At 61.6% G+C, this 13,551-nt stretch overlaps 1 protein-coding gene across 3 annotated transcripts in view; it reads left to right on the plus strand.

Annotated features, from left to right (window-relative positions):
* The window catches only part of SIN3B (SIN3 transcription regulator family member B), a 37,466-nt gene extending 24,664 nt beyond the window's left edge, over nucleotides 1-12,802 (plus strand). For 2 of the 3 annotated variants that reach the window (XM_043590317.1, XM_043590318.1), the window contains 10 exons: nucleotides 230-346; nucleotides 1,510-1,748; nucleotides 2,485-2,668; nucleotides 4,911-5,514; nucleotides 5,701-5,870; nucleotides 8,674-8,847; nucleotides 9,092-9,184; nucleotides 10,176-10,270; nucleotides 10,511-10,715; nucleotides 10,836-12,802. In XM_043590317.1, coding sequence (XP_043446252.1) covers nucleotides 230-346; nucleotides 1,510-1,748; nucleotides 2,485-2,668; nucleotides 4,911-5,514; nucleotides 5,701-5,870; nucleotides 8,674-8,847; nucleotides 9,092-9,184; nucleotides 10,176-10,270; nucleotides 10,511-10,715; nucleotides 10,836-11,066 — 2,112 coding nt within the window. In that variant the 3' untranslated portion in view covers nucleotides 11,067-12,802. Of the gene's footprint in view, nucleotides 1-229; nucleotides 347-1,509; nucleotides 1,749-2,484; nucleotides 2,669-4,910; nucleotides 5,515-5,700; nucleotides 5,871-6,190; nucleotides 6,466-8,673; nucleotides 8,848-9,091; nucleotides 9,185-10,175; nucleotides 10,271-10,510; nucleotides 10,716-10,835 lie in introns of those variants that run through there. The other variant, XM_043590319.1, reaches the window with a different exon arrangement.
* Nucleotides 12,803-13,551: the final 749 nt, after the last annotated feature.

A 13,551-nucleotide genomic window follows, 5' to 3' on the forward strand; every position in this document is an offset into this window, starting at 1 on the left:
GAACATTTGCCAACCCCTGCAATAGTACGATTTGTTTACTTGACCAAAGTCACGTTTTCTCTTAAAATCACTTTCAAGTTAATGTTGCCATTTGTGTGATAAAGTGGTTTCCTGTGAAATCAGGATTCCATTTCTCGTCTCCATTATCTTTTACCCTGGACGACGTAGTAAACCGTCCTGGCCGCCGAGGCCTGCCGCACTGGGCACACAGCGTTTCCTCTCGGTGCAGGTGCTGAATGACACCTGGGTCTCCTTCCCCTCCTGGTCAGAGGACTCCACCTTCGTCAGTTCCAAGAAGACCCCCTACGAGGAGCAGCTGCACCGCTGTGAGGACGAGCGTTTCGAGGTGTGTGTGCTGGCACCCCGGGGCCCTGGGTCCTGGCCGGGGTCAGGGAGGCGCGGAGTGGCGCCTTCCTCCCCAGCTCCGCTTTAGTCTGTCCTCCTCCCTCTCCACCCTGGGAGGCGTCGTGATCCTCCCCACCCTCCTTCCGAGTAGCAGGGATTCCAGCGCTTTCCAGCAGGGGGCAGCACCTGAAAGTGTCCTTTTTCTGCCCCGTCGGCCTTCCCGCCGGTTAGGAAATGGTACCGTTCCTTTTCATTTTAAATACATGCTTATTTGAATTTAATTAATTAACTCTAATTTTTTTCATTGAAATGCTTGTTGAGATCGTTGTACATTTACGTGCAGCAAGCGATCCGGATACCCTCCTCCCAGTGGTCGCCGCTTATAAAATCTCTGGCACAGCGTCACAGCCAGGAGGTTGACACTGGCACACCCGGAGGCTTCATTCCCATCCCCACCGTTGAGCTTGTATTTGTGTGTGTGCACACGCGTATGTGGGCACGTGTGTTTAGCTCCGGGTGGGGGTCTCCCCCGTGGAGGTTCCCGTATTCCCTGCCACCGCTGAGATACTCCGCTGCTCCCCCACCGCCGCGATCTGTCGCGCTGCTCTTGATGGCCCTACCCGCCTCCTTCCCCCACCCTGTGCTTGACCCCTGGCAACCACTGACCTGTCTTCCAGCTCTGGCACTTTTTCCTAAGGGGAATCACCCAGGGTGTGACCTTTGGGGACTGGCTCCCCGCTAGCACGTGCCCCGGAGAGTCGTGCGGGGGGGGCTGCGTACGCAGTGAGTCCTTCCTTTTTATTGCCTGTGATGCCCCTGAAGGGGGTCAGCCTGGGTACCGCTTCCCTCTTCTCATGGGTCCACCCGTGTTCTAGCCGCGGGATGTTCACGCGGTGGTAAGAGGCCCACGAGTCCTGTTGCGTGAGCACCTGGCTCTCACCATTGCCGGGGTCGCGCCCCAGCCACGTGACCCACTGTGCGTGCTCCGGGCCCCTGGAGCTGCGTCAGCGCTGCCGCTTCCTGGTTTTCGTCATCCTCCCTCAGAGACGTGGAGGTTTATTAGTTCTGTCCAAGCATCGCTTCTGCTGACCCACGCCTGTCCCTGGGGCCCTGCTGCGCTGCCCCCCACACCCTCGACAGCCCACCCTGCCTTCCTTTCCATAGTTAGATGTCGTCCTGGAGACCAACCTGGCCACGATCCGTGTGTTGGAAAGTGTGCAGAAGAAGCTTTCCCGGATGGCGCCTGAGGACCAGGAGAAGTTCCGGCTGGATGACTGTCTGGGGGGCACGTCGGAGGTGATCCAGCGCCGTGCCATCCACCGTATTTATGGCGACAAGGCTCCAGAGATCATCGAGAGCCTCAAGAAGAACCCTGTCACTGCAGTCCCTGTCGTCCTGAAAAGGTGCCCTCCCGATTCTGGCTGTCCCGCCTGCTACAAGCAGGTTCCCTGGAGCCCATTAGTGCTCTTTGTCCCCGGTGTGATGGGGCGGGCCCCCCCCCAGGCTGGCTTACTGTGGTCTCCAGCCTTTTCTTCATTTCCCCGTTCTACTCTTGAGAGAAAAGCACAACTGGGAATAATTGTGTCCTTCTAGAACTTTCCACCATGCACATAATCATCAAAACGAGAAAAGGAGCTATTTTAAAGCATAAATAGGATTGTCCTATGGCAGGGCTTGCCTTTTACATAGTAGTACATTTTGGAAAACTTTCTGACCTGGTGAACAGGTATTAATTAAATGGCTGCCCTTGGCCAGATGCTGTGCTCAGCCCTGGGGTTGCAGAGCTGAGCGAGGCTGACAGAGCCCCTTCTCTTGGGGCTTGCAGTCAAGCAAGAGAGCCCAGTAGTTAACCTAGCAACTACCCAGAGTGTGGTCAGGGCCATGGGCCAGGACGGGGAGGAGGTGCTAGGGCAGCGATATTTCGAAAACCACAAAAGCAGCCACGTTGCTTCTACAGAGCCCATGCTCCCCACCTTCCTCTTTTCTTCAGCATGGAACCCACTGCCCAGGCCAGGGGCTGGCTGTCCCGAGTTAGGAACGCACCCGGCTGGATCTGTGGGTGGCTCCCAGGCTGCCCGCGCAGGGGTGACGGGTGGGTGCCCCTGGTTGTCCCCATGCTGAGCTCCTCTCACCCCGCAGGCTGAAGGCCAAGGAGGAGGAGTGGCGGGAGGCCCAGCAGGGCTTCAACAAGATCTGGCGGGAGCAGTACGAGAAGGCATATCTCAAGTCCCTGGACCATCAGGCCGTGAACTTCAAACAGAACGACACCAAGGCCCTCCGCTCCAAGAGCTTGCTCAATGAGATCGAGAGTGTCTACGACGAGGTGAGGCCCTCCGCCCAGGTCTGAGCCAGCAAGTGGTCCTGGCCCTCCACTCCCGGCCCTCCCAGTCTCAGGCAGGTGGCTGGGTCTCGGTGCCTCTGTTTCCCCAGCGTCACCCTGGCTTTGTAGGGCTGGAATGGATGCTTCTGTGGCACTCAGCCTAGAGCTAGTCTGGGGGGAGGATTGTAGCGGTTCTGCCGTTGCTGGCAAAGGGCTCTCCCCTCCCCTCCTTCCCTCCCCTCCCCTCCTTCCCTCCCCTCCCCTCCTTCCCTCCCCTTCCCTCCTTCCTTACCCACTGGGCCTTGCTCGACCTTCCTTCAGGCAAATGATAACAGCGGCTTTCCTTTCTCTGCTGCCAGCTGTGTGCCAGGCACAGGTAGACCCTAAGAAGGAACGTTCCATCGAACTCGTACAGACTTTATGATGCAGTACCATTATCTTCCTGGTCTTAGCAGTGAGGAAACTGAGGCACGAGAGGTGGCCACTTGCCAAAGCCAGCCACAGGAGTCCAGGCCCTAGGGCTCCGCCTCTAGCCGCTGCCCTGTGCTTTTTTGCCAGCTTTGGTACATTCAGGCTCATGGGGCCTGCACCACAGAACTGAGGCAGGGCTGAGCTCCAGGCTTTGAGGATTTAGGCATCAAAAAACCCCGTGCAGGGAGTGAGTGACTTGGCGAGAGCCTGTGATCGAAGCCCGTCCTGTCCTGCCTACCTCCCCTGGGCCACCCTTGGCCCTGTAGGGCCCACCTGCAGGTCATCTGGTCTCTTTGCTCTGATCCTTGAGTGGGTCCTTAAGGCCTGAGAACACCACCCCCCCCCCCCCGCCCCAGCAGGGTCCACGGTTCATCATCAGAATGAGAATTGACGAGGTGACACGTGAGACGAACCTCAGTCACCACAGAGTTCCTTCGCTCTTCCCCTGGGGGCTGAGGGAAAAGGAGCCCAGCGCTGTGTGTGGGACCCGAGGTTGGCTCACCAGCCTGGCGGGCTCCGCATGCCACAGGCCCTTCGTGTGTAGGGAGGTCGGCCCCTCGCTGCATTGTGGCTTAGTAGAGACCAGTTCTGTATTCCACACGTGGAGCTTGCGCTGAGGAAAGGAGTTAAAAAGATTTTCCAGGGCATCTGGGGCACAGATGCGAGAGGGACTCCAAAAGCAGCAGGAGGAAGGAGGTCACATCAGAGCCAGGAGACGGGCTGAGTGTCCGCACCACCCGTGTGCCAGCTCCCAGGACTCCCGCCAGCACGAAGGGACACTGAGCTCTCCTTAGTGTCACTAAGGGAGCCTGACCTCTGGTGGACACATGGGGCGCCCACCCCAGAAAGCCACGGTCCTGGCCCTACCCGTTTTCTGTTGGTCACTTGCTCTGTGGTGGTTCAGGGAGCCCCTTCAGTGCTACACGCTGGACTGCTCACCCAGAGGTGAGGATCCGTGCTCACTTTTTCCTTTTTTTAATTTTTTTATTTTTTAACATCTTTATTTATTTTTGAGAGAGAGTGGGCCTGTGCGCCTGTGGGGGAGGGGCAGAGAGAGAGAGGGAGACACAGAATCCGAAGCAGGTTCCAGGCTCTGAGCTGTCAGCACAGATCCCAGTGTGGGGCTCGAACCCATGAATCACGCGATCATGACCTGAGCTGGAGTCGGATGCTTAACTGACTGAGCCACTCACGCCACCCCCAGGCTCACTTTTTCTGAGAGCCTGGGTTCATCAGCCTTGGGGCTGGGGCTGGGTGCTGCCCAGGAGAGCAGGTCGTTGGGGGCTGACATCAGCAGGCAGCTCGAGGCAGTCTGGACAAAGTGTGACCGTCTTCAGGTTTGCAGGAAGAAAAGTCGTTAGCTGGATAAAGACTGAGGGAAGGAGTGAGCCCAGGGCTTTGGTTTTCCAGGGCAAAAGAGCAGAGGGGCACGTTCAAAGGTCCTGCGCACAGCAGGAGCTCAGCACCCCTGAGGCAACGAAAGAGGCTGGGTGGGGGGGTGCCATAGGACCACGTGCCAGGGATGGGGGTCCCGTCACGAGCAGTGCAGCAAGGCCCAGAGTGATGTGATAGGACTGACCACACTCTCATAGGTCAAGTCACTCTGGACCCAGAGAGGACAGCGGTTGGAGCGGGCTGCTGAATGGGACGGGGCAGGCAGGAGGTGTGGGCTGCACCCAGACCAGAGCGTGATGCCGTTAGAGCCCCGTGGCCCCAGGTGCCCCATCTCAGCCCAGCTGGTCACTTCCTGCCTGATGGCCCCCTTGTGCCCCAGCACCAGGAGCAGCACTCGGAGGGCCGTAGCGCCCCCTCCAGCGAGCCGCACCTCATCTTCGTGTACGAGGACAGGCAGATCCTCGAGGACGCCGCCGCCCTCATCAGCTACTACGTGAAGCGGCAGCCGGCCATCCAGAAGGAGGACCAGGGCACCATCCACCAGCTGGTGCACCAGTTCGTGCCCAGCCTCTTCTTCTCCCAGCAGCTGGACCTGGGGGCGTCCGAGGACTCCGCCGACGAGGGCCGGGGCAGCCCCCAGGGCCAGAGCGCGGAGCCTGGTGACCGGAAGAAGCCGGCGCCCGGGCCGCAGAGCGGTCCCCCGGAGGAGAAGGGGGCCGCGGCCGAGGCGCCCGCCCCCGAGCAGGCGCCGCAGCGGCACAAGCCCCTGGACGACGTGTACAGCCTCTTCTTCGCCAACAACAACTGGTACTTCTTCCTGCGCCTGCACCAGACCCTGTGCTCCCGGCTGCTCAAGATCTACCGCCAGGCGCAGAAGCAGCTGCTGGAGTATCGGACGGAGAAGGAGAGGGAGAAGGTGCTGTGTGAGGGCCGCCGGGAGAAGGGCAACGACCCCGCCATGGAGCTGCGGCTGAAGCAGCCAAGTAAGCTCCGGGGTCCCCGGGGTGGCACGCGGGTGCTGGCGGTCACCAACAGGGCGGGGGGGGGGAACGCCAGGCGGCCAGTCGGACGCGTCCCGGCACCTCGGGCCGGCGTTAGGGAGCCGGTGGCCGGAGGCGAGGGCCCCACGCGTGTCTGGCCCCCGGTGACCGCGGCCCCCGCGCCCCCAGGCGAGGTGGAGCTGGAGGAGTACTACCCCGCCTTCCTGGACATGGTGCGGAGCCTGCTGGAGGGCAGCATCGACCCCACGCAGTACGAGGACACCCTGCGCGAGATGTTCACCATCCACGCCTACGTGGGCTTCACCATGGACAAGCTGGTGCAGAGCATCGCCAGGCAGGTGAGCGGGCGCGGGCAGGCGGCGACGGGGACGGTGCGGCCCCTCCCGGAGAGTCTGCGCGGTGGGCCCCAGGGCAGCAGCACCTCTCCTTTGTAGCTTCAGCGGAGTGGAATTCACGGAACACAAAATGCAGTTCAGTGGCATTCAGTGCGCTCACCGTGTCGCGCGGCCACCGCGTGCCCCTCCCCTGGTCCCTGGCCACCGCCAGACTGCCTTCTGTCCCTGCGGATCTGCCTGCTCTGGGCGTTTCGCGTAAATGGAATCCCACGCCGTGGCCTTTTGTGTCTGGCTTCTCTCAAACTCCGTATGGTGTTTTCCAGGTTCAGCCACGTTGTGATGTGTGTCATTGCTTCGCTCCCTCGTGTGGCTGCCTCCCGTCGTGTGGATGGACCATACCCGTCCGTCCACGCATCTGGGGGTGGCCACTTTGCTCGTTGCCACCTTTTGGCGATTGTGAACAGTGCTGTGAACACGGGTGTACAAGGATTCGTTTGACTCCTCGGTGACAGATCTTTTTCTTTTGTTTGTTTATTTTTGAGAGAGAGACAGAGCGTGAGGGGGGAGGGACAGAGAGAGAGGGAGACAGAATCCGAAGCAGGCTCCGGGCTCCGAGCTGTCAGCGCAGAGCCCGACATGGGGCTCAAACTCACGGACCGTGAGATCATGACCTGAGCTGAAGTTGGACACTCAACCGACTGAGCCCCCCGGGCGCCCGACAGACCTTTCTTAAAGGTAATTTGGCAACACGTAAAGAACCATAGGCCAGGGACACCGGCAGGGGCGGGGGCAGCCAGTTAAGTGTCCCACCCTTGGTATCAGCTCAGGTCATGATCTCGTGGTTTGTGGGTTTGAACCTGCCTGGGATACTCTCTCTCCCCCTCTCTCTGCCCCTCTCCTGCTCACTCATCCTCTCTCTCAAAATAAATAAACTCTAAAAAAATCAGTTAATTTAAAAAAAGAATCGTAGCCCACTTCTGGAGGGAGAATATCGGGGACATGTATTAGCATCGCTTATAAGAGCAAAAGTCACCCAGAGTTGAGTGTCACCAAGAGAGAACAGTCATGCTAATATCATACACAGCAATACCCCAGGTGAGTCAGATGTGGTCTTGGGACGCTAGTCCTGCTCAGTTACACCAGAACAGTTGTCGTTCATCCTGACTTTGTTTCCTATTTATCGAGTAAGGCTGTTTGCTGTAAAGCCGCAGAGAAGCCGAGGAAAGTAGCGTCCCAACTCTCCTGCCCAGATACAGTTGCTAGAAACGGCATTTCCTTTCCCGCCAAAGTAGAACACACACAGAAGCGTGCCCGGATCCCACGCGTGCGGCTCAGTGGGTGGTCACGAACAGCCCCAGCGCTGCCTCCTTTCAGCGCCCCCCCCCCCACAGGCACCCACGCCCCTGGTTTTGAGCTTTGTGTCTGTGTGCATCTGGCCACACCCCGCCAGTGTGATTCTGTGAGATTCCTCGGCCAAGATGCCTGAGCTCCCTTTCGCCTCTGCCTGGGAAGGACGGTGGGAATGAGCCCCTGTTTAGACCCTCGAAGTTGTCGTCTGTTCATTTCCACCACTCCCCCCGGCCCGGGGTGGGGCGCAGGCAGGCTTCCCGGAGTGCACTGAGTCCTTCCTGGGGCTCAGGATCGGTGGCCTCTCCACCCTCACGGACCAAACGGTGGTGACTGTTGTGGCTTATGTTGCATTTCCCTGAAGGTTTGTGGGGTGGGGCCTTTGCGTCCCTCTGTGGCCTTGCAGACGTCCTGGCTTGAGGGCCCTGTCTGTGCCGTTTGGCCGTTCCCCGTGGAGCCCACCTTTTCCCCCACTGATGAGCGGGGGGCTTTGCGTCTTCTAGGTGGTTGCTGGGACACATCACCACAGACACCCGTGCTCTGAGACCCTAACTAACCCTTTTGGTTTTGGCCACCTCCCCGTTTCCCTCTGTGTGCCGGGCTGGGTCTTTGTCCTTTCCTGTCTCTCTCTCTGTGGTCGTGACCTCTGTAGACGCGTGTAGAGGAAGCAAGCACCCAGGGCCTGTGCATGGCTCCGGGCGACAGGGATGCCAGGGATGTTACAGGGCTGGGTGCGCATCCCCAGGCTGAGCGTCCCGCCTGCCCCCGGCAGGCCACAGCTCTGGGGACAGTAGCCTTGACTTTAGCACCTAGAGGTTGGACCAAACCAGATACTCTGATTAATGTTTGTTTGTTTAATTATCCTTTCCACAAACGTCTCCTGTGGAACTCCTCTCCATTTTCGTTACCAGCAGCCAACGTTCACTGGGAACTTGTCACGTGACAGGCATCGTGTGAGACTTCCGTGCGTCCACACGGTGTCTTTATTCAACAAAGCAGCACGTGGGGAAGACTCCCGAACCCCGAGCCTGTAGCAGCCTGTCCGGACCGCAGCTGGTGCCCTGAGGCCCCGGCTCACCTGCGCGGTCCGACCTGCCGCCCGGCCGCGTCCCTTACCCACCTTCTCCTAAACCTCAAGGTTGCAAGTGTGTTTATAGCGGTCGAAAGAACTAATTGTGTTTATAGCAGAACGCTTAGGGAGACGTGGCTTGCCACTGTGGCACCTTTAATTACCGTCCCCGCTCTGGCACCTTTTCTTCTGTGTTTTTTTTCTGTGTGTTTCTCGTGCCCCGGCAGGGCTCGTGGGTCTGGGCCGGGCTGCCCCTGGCCTTCACGCCCAACCTCGTGCGCTTTGCCGGCGTCCTCTCCGGGTGAGGCGGGGGCTGGGGTTCCAGCCGCACCCCTCCCCGCTCCTGGGGGCACGCGCGCCGGGCACCCACTGGCTCTCCCTCCCTGCCAGCTGCACCACCTCGTGAGTGACGACGTCTGTCTGAAGGTGGTGGAGCTCTACCTGAACGAGAAGAAGCGGGGCGCCGCGGGGGGGAACCTGTCCTCCCGCTGTGTCCGTGCCTCCAGGGAGACCAGCTACCAGTGGAAGGCCGAACGGTGCATGGCTGACGAGAACTGCTTCAAGGTGAGGGGCTCACGCGAGGCCGGGGCCGCGAGGAGGGCACCCGCAGCGGGGGAGGACGGGCCGCGTCGCTGCGGCCCGAGAGCCGGGCTGGGCCCGGGCCCTCACTCGGCCGCCCGCCTGCCTGATTCCACACGCTTCTCCTGTTCGGCCGCCGGAGGCCGGGGAGGGCCGTCACAGAGGACCTCGCAGGCCTCGTTCTGGGCTCTTCCGTGGCGTCGGGCTGTTCACCCTCCTTCTTCCCCAGGTCATGTTCCTGCAGCGCACAGGGCAGGTGGTCATGACCATCGAGCTTCTGGACACCGAAGAGGCCCAGACGGAGGACCCCGTGGAGGTCCAGGTAAGAGCCGTGGCCCCGTGCTCTGCGCCTTGTACACGCCGCGGGCCCCTGCCCCCCGCGAGCCCTGTGCACACGCTGGCCGAGCACAGGCTGCGGAAGGCCCACCCGGAGAAGCCCCACCATGCGGCCTGAACGCTGTCCTTGGAAGCCTCGGAGGGGCTGGTCAGCACACGTGCCGTCGGGGCCAGTCCTCCGAAACCCTGCTCCTGGCTCTTCCACCTGCTGCAAATACCGTGGCAGGTCCACCTTGGGCCCGCGGCCCACATGCTCGCTCAGACACCGTGGCGTGTGACCCTTCACTCCCAAGCACGAGGGCCGGAGAGCTGGATCCCGGTCCCCGACCCCAGGAGAGATCCCCAGGCCCACACTCTGAGCTGCACGTGGTGCCTCCTTCGCCAGCACCACGGCCAGCAGCGGGGGGAGGGGGGAAGCATCCTCACAGCACCCCGCCCTGCACGCTTGAGGCCTCCCCGCAGGGCGGGGGCTGCACACCCGGCCCCTTCCAGAAGTTGCCTCCAGAAGGCCTGAGTCCGGAGGAGCCTCTGGCTCTCACAGGGTGGGAGCAGATAAAGGGTCACTTGGACACTGCGGGCCGTGCCCACCCCCGACCTGTGGCCCCTGCTCACCCCCTTGCCCTGCTGCTCGTGTCTTGATGTCGTTCCTGCTCCCCAGACCCCCCTGTCCTCTGCGTGAGGGCCCCGTTACCCATGTGAGCTTGCCACATGACGGATACAGCCGGGATATTACCCGGCAGGGATTTACCCACGTAAGCACGAGATGCCACGAGCGTCTAACTCCTGGCTCTACACGAGTGCTTTATCCACAGTTGCCGTCTGGCGCTTTCCGTCACGCGTCAGGCTCCCCGGGAGCTGCCATCCTCCTAAAGCTTTGCGGGGTGGGAACGAAGTCCCTGAGCGTCCCGGAGCTCCGGGTGTCCGGTGACAGAGGTCTGTGCCTCCAGTGACACGGGCTCGCCTCCCTCTCCCCGCAGCACCTGGCTCGGTATGTGGAGCAGTACGTGGGGACCGAGGGGGCGTCCAGCTCGCCCACCGAGGGCTTCCTCCTGAAGCCCGTGTTCCTGCAGAGGTGAGAGGCCCTCCGGACCCGGTTCCCTCCCGCGGGCCCCGGGCGGCCCCTCCCGCCGCCGTCAGCACCAGGGCCCGACCGGCTTTTACTTTTCACCGCACGGAAGGGTTCGGGGTGGGGGGGGGGGGGTGGCTTTCGTCGCTTCAGTTTGCCTCTCTCCGACTCCGGGGAGGTCGGCGTCTCCCGATGCCTGCGGGTCGTGAGGGGCTCCCAGCCTGTGCGTCCTCCTCTCGCCTCCAGGAACCTCAAGAAGTTCCGCAGGTGGCAGTGTGAGCAGGTGCGCGCCCTGCGCGGCGAGGCCAAGACCTCCTGGAAGCGGCTGGTCGGGGTGGAGAGCGCCTGCAACGTGGACTGCCGCTTCAAGCTCAGCACCCACAAGATGATGTTCATCGTCAACTCCGAGGACTACATGTACCGCCGCGGGACGCTCTGCCGGGCCAAGCAGGTGCCCCCTCCGCCCCCGCCCACGGCCGGGGAACCTGGGGCGCGGCCCGTGGCCGTGGGGGGTGCCGGGGCCCCCAAGACCCGGCCCGCGGCTGACCGCCCTCCCCGCCCCCTTGCGCAGGTGCAGCCCCTGGTTCTGCTGCGGCACCACCAGCACTTCGAGGAGTGGCACGGCCGCTGGCTGGAGGACAACGTGACGGTGGAGGCGGCCGGCCTGGTGCAGGACTGGCTGATGGGCGAGGAGGACGAGGACATGGTGCCCTGCAAGACGCTGTGTGAGACGGCGCACGTGCACGGCCTGCCCGTGACCCGCTACCGAGTGCAGTACAGCCGCCGCCCCGCCTCCCCCTGACCCGCTGCGTGGGCGCCGTGACCCGCGGCTTGGCGCGGCCACTCGCTCGGCCCGGGTGTCCCTCGGGGGCACTCTGATGAACGACCTGAGGGGGCCGAGCGTCCCTCAGCCTTGCTGCTACAGGCCACGAGCTCCGGAGAAGGGCGGGGTTGTGCTAGCTCGTGGCCCCGAGCTGCCGTCCCTCTGGCTCCCCTGCTTCCTTTGGGCCCGTTCTGTGCCAAACCCGAACCCTTCCTGCACCCGAACTCTGGGGGCTCAGTCCCTGCTGGAAGGGGGAAGATCGACACGCCGGCCAGGGAGCAAGTGATTGCGCTGATGCACCTGCTGGACCGCCTTCCATCACACGTGCCAAATCCCCAGGCGGGGGGGCACCTCCGGTCCTTTGTCCCTACGGCGTCTGGGAGAGTCAGCGATGCACCGCGCCGGGCGTGTGGAGTGGGGGGAGGGAGTCGGAGTTCAGGAGACCCCAGCATCGAAGGAGTTGGGCCTGGGCGGACCTGCTTGAAAAGCATGTCCTTCCTGAATGGTTCTGAGAACTTCTGGAAACTTCCTAAGCTGGGCCATGCCTGGATCTGATAGTTTGGGCACGGGCTCAGCCCGGCTGAGGCCTGGGGTCCTTGGTCACTCTGAGACCAGGAAGAGCCCTTTCAGCCAAACCGTTGAGATCCTGCTTTGACGTCAAGATGCGGAGTGGGCAGCGGCACCAGAACTGTCTGGAAGAACCCACTCTGGAAAAAATGAGACTCCAGACCCTGTGTTGTCCTGGTGGCCACACTGTGGGCTCTTGAGGGGAGGGGCTCAGCCTGCAACTCCCGCCGGGCTCACGTGGCCCCACACCTGGGGTGCAGTCCTGTACCTAGGATGGCCCTTCTAGAAATATATATATGCACACACGTATTTATTCATAAGCTCTCTTAGTGGTTGTAACTTCTGCAGTCAGCCGCGTCCCACCGTTTCTTGGGCAGTAGAGCCCTCCTCGTGGAATTCTGCAGTTGTGCCCTTAACGCTGCCGCCCTACCTGCGGCCACCTCCGGGAGAGGGTGTGGGCGCGAGGGGCTGAGGCAGCCGTCCTGCAGAGGCGTCCAAGGCCTTCTGTGCCGCGAATGCCGAGCGGTTCGGGCTGGGGACCAGCTCTTTAAAATCCTTGCACCGTGAGGAGCCCTCGCCGGGCTCCCGGCACCATCAGAGTGGGATCAACCAACGGGGGCCCGGAACCGTCTCCTTGCGGCCTCGTTTCTGCCCGGCGGCAGCCCTCACCCCCTAAAACTGCGCTGTGCCAAATCTGCCATTCTGGGAAGTGGAGATGTGTTTCTAGAAGTTTCTAGAAGTTACCTGTGGAACTCAAGGTTTGCAAAGCCTCTGACTCGGGGTCTGGGCGAGTCCAAGGCCGGTGTGTCTGCCCAGGGTCTCCCAGCCCATGTTTGCTCGAGTGTGCCAGGCACTTTGTCCACACCCTTGTTTTTTGTAAGAAGGGAACTTTCGGAATTCCTGAACCAGACCCTCTCGGCAGCCATCCTCCCCGGGAGCCCGCGGCCCCTTCCGTGCCTCCGCGTGGGCCTGGGGTGCGGGTCAGACCCCACCGAGCCCCACCCTGCATGCTTCTAGGGAGCGTCTCTTCTGTTTTTGAAGAATTTCTCTTCTGGGGCTTGTACTTCCTTTGCAGCTGTTTTGAATGTAGTTTTCCTTTTCTATTTATTTGCACATTAAAGTTAAATATTAAATATTGACCTAAATCTGTGAGACGCCCTCAGTCATTTCTTGTCAGCGAACCCACAGGGGGCGTCTGCACCTGCGCTCCAGTGGTTCCCAAACACCAAGTGCGGAACCCTCCCCGACACCGCCTCCGCAGGAGGGTCCTGATCCCCCCCACCCCCATGGGTGTCTCCCCACCCTGAGTTTTCTGGAACGGTCATTCCCAACTCAGTTTTCGTAGTCAGTAGAAAGGAGAGGTGTTGCCTTCAGCGTGGTGCGGGGGAAGCCTAATTTAAAGACAGTGGTGTTTGCGCTGAGCTTCCTCCACTCGCCCAGCAAGCCAGCGAAGGGTGTTTCCCCTCCCCTCCCTCTCAGTGCCCACCGCCAGGCCTCACCTCCCAGTTCCGAGCTAAGTCCGCGCTGCCCACCTGACCAGTCCTCTCCCAGGTGGTGTCCCCAGCCTCCCCGAGTGGCCGACGGTACCTTCCAGGGGCCCCCTCTGCCCATGGGTACCCCACACACACATCAACGCCCCTGGTGCTGCACGACTCCCCCTCCAGAGAGCCAGGGCTCCCGGGGAGTTGGGTGAGCGAGGCTTGTTACTGTCCCAGATTCCTCCTGCCTCGAGCCCGGGATCCAGGGCCCTCTGTGCCCACAGACTGGCCATCCGGTCAGAAGCTCTGGGAGGGGTGTCCTGACGGGGTCCGGGGGGGGAGGTCCTGGGGTGCAAGCCGTGGCAGCTTCCGGGCCGGACACCCGGCCCCAGGAGTGGGAGGGGCCTCTGGCTGTGATC

The sequence above is a fragment of the Prionailurus bengalensis genome, chromosome A2 (assembly GCF_016509475.1).
Source record: "Prionailurus bengalensis isolate Pbe53 chromosome A2, Fcat_Pben_1.1_paternal_pri, whole genome shotgun sequence".
NCBI classification, from domain to species: domain Eukaryota; kingdom Metazoa; phylum Chordata; class Mammalia; order Carnivora; family Felidae; genus Prionailurus; species Prionailurus bengalensis.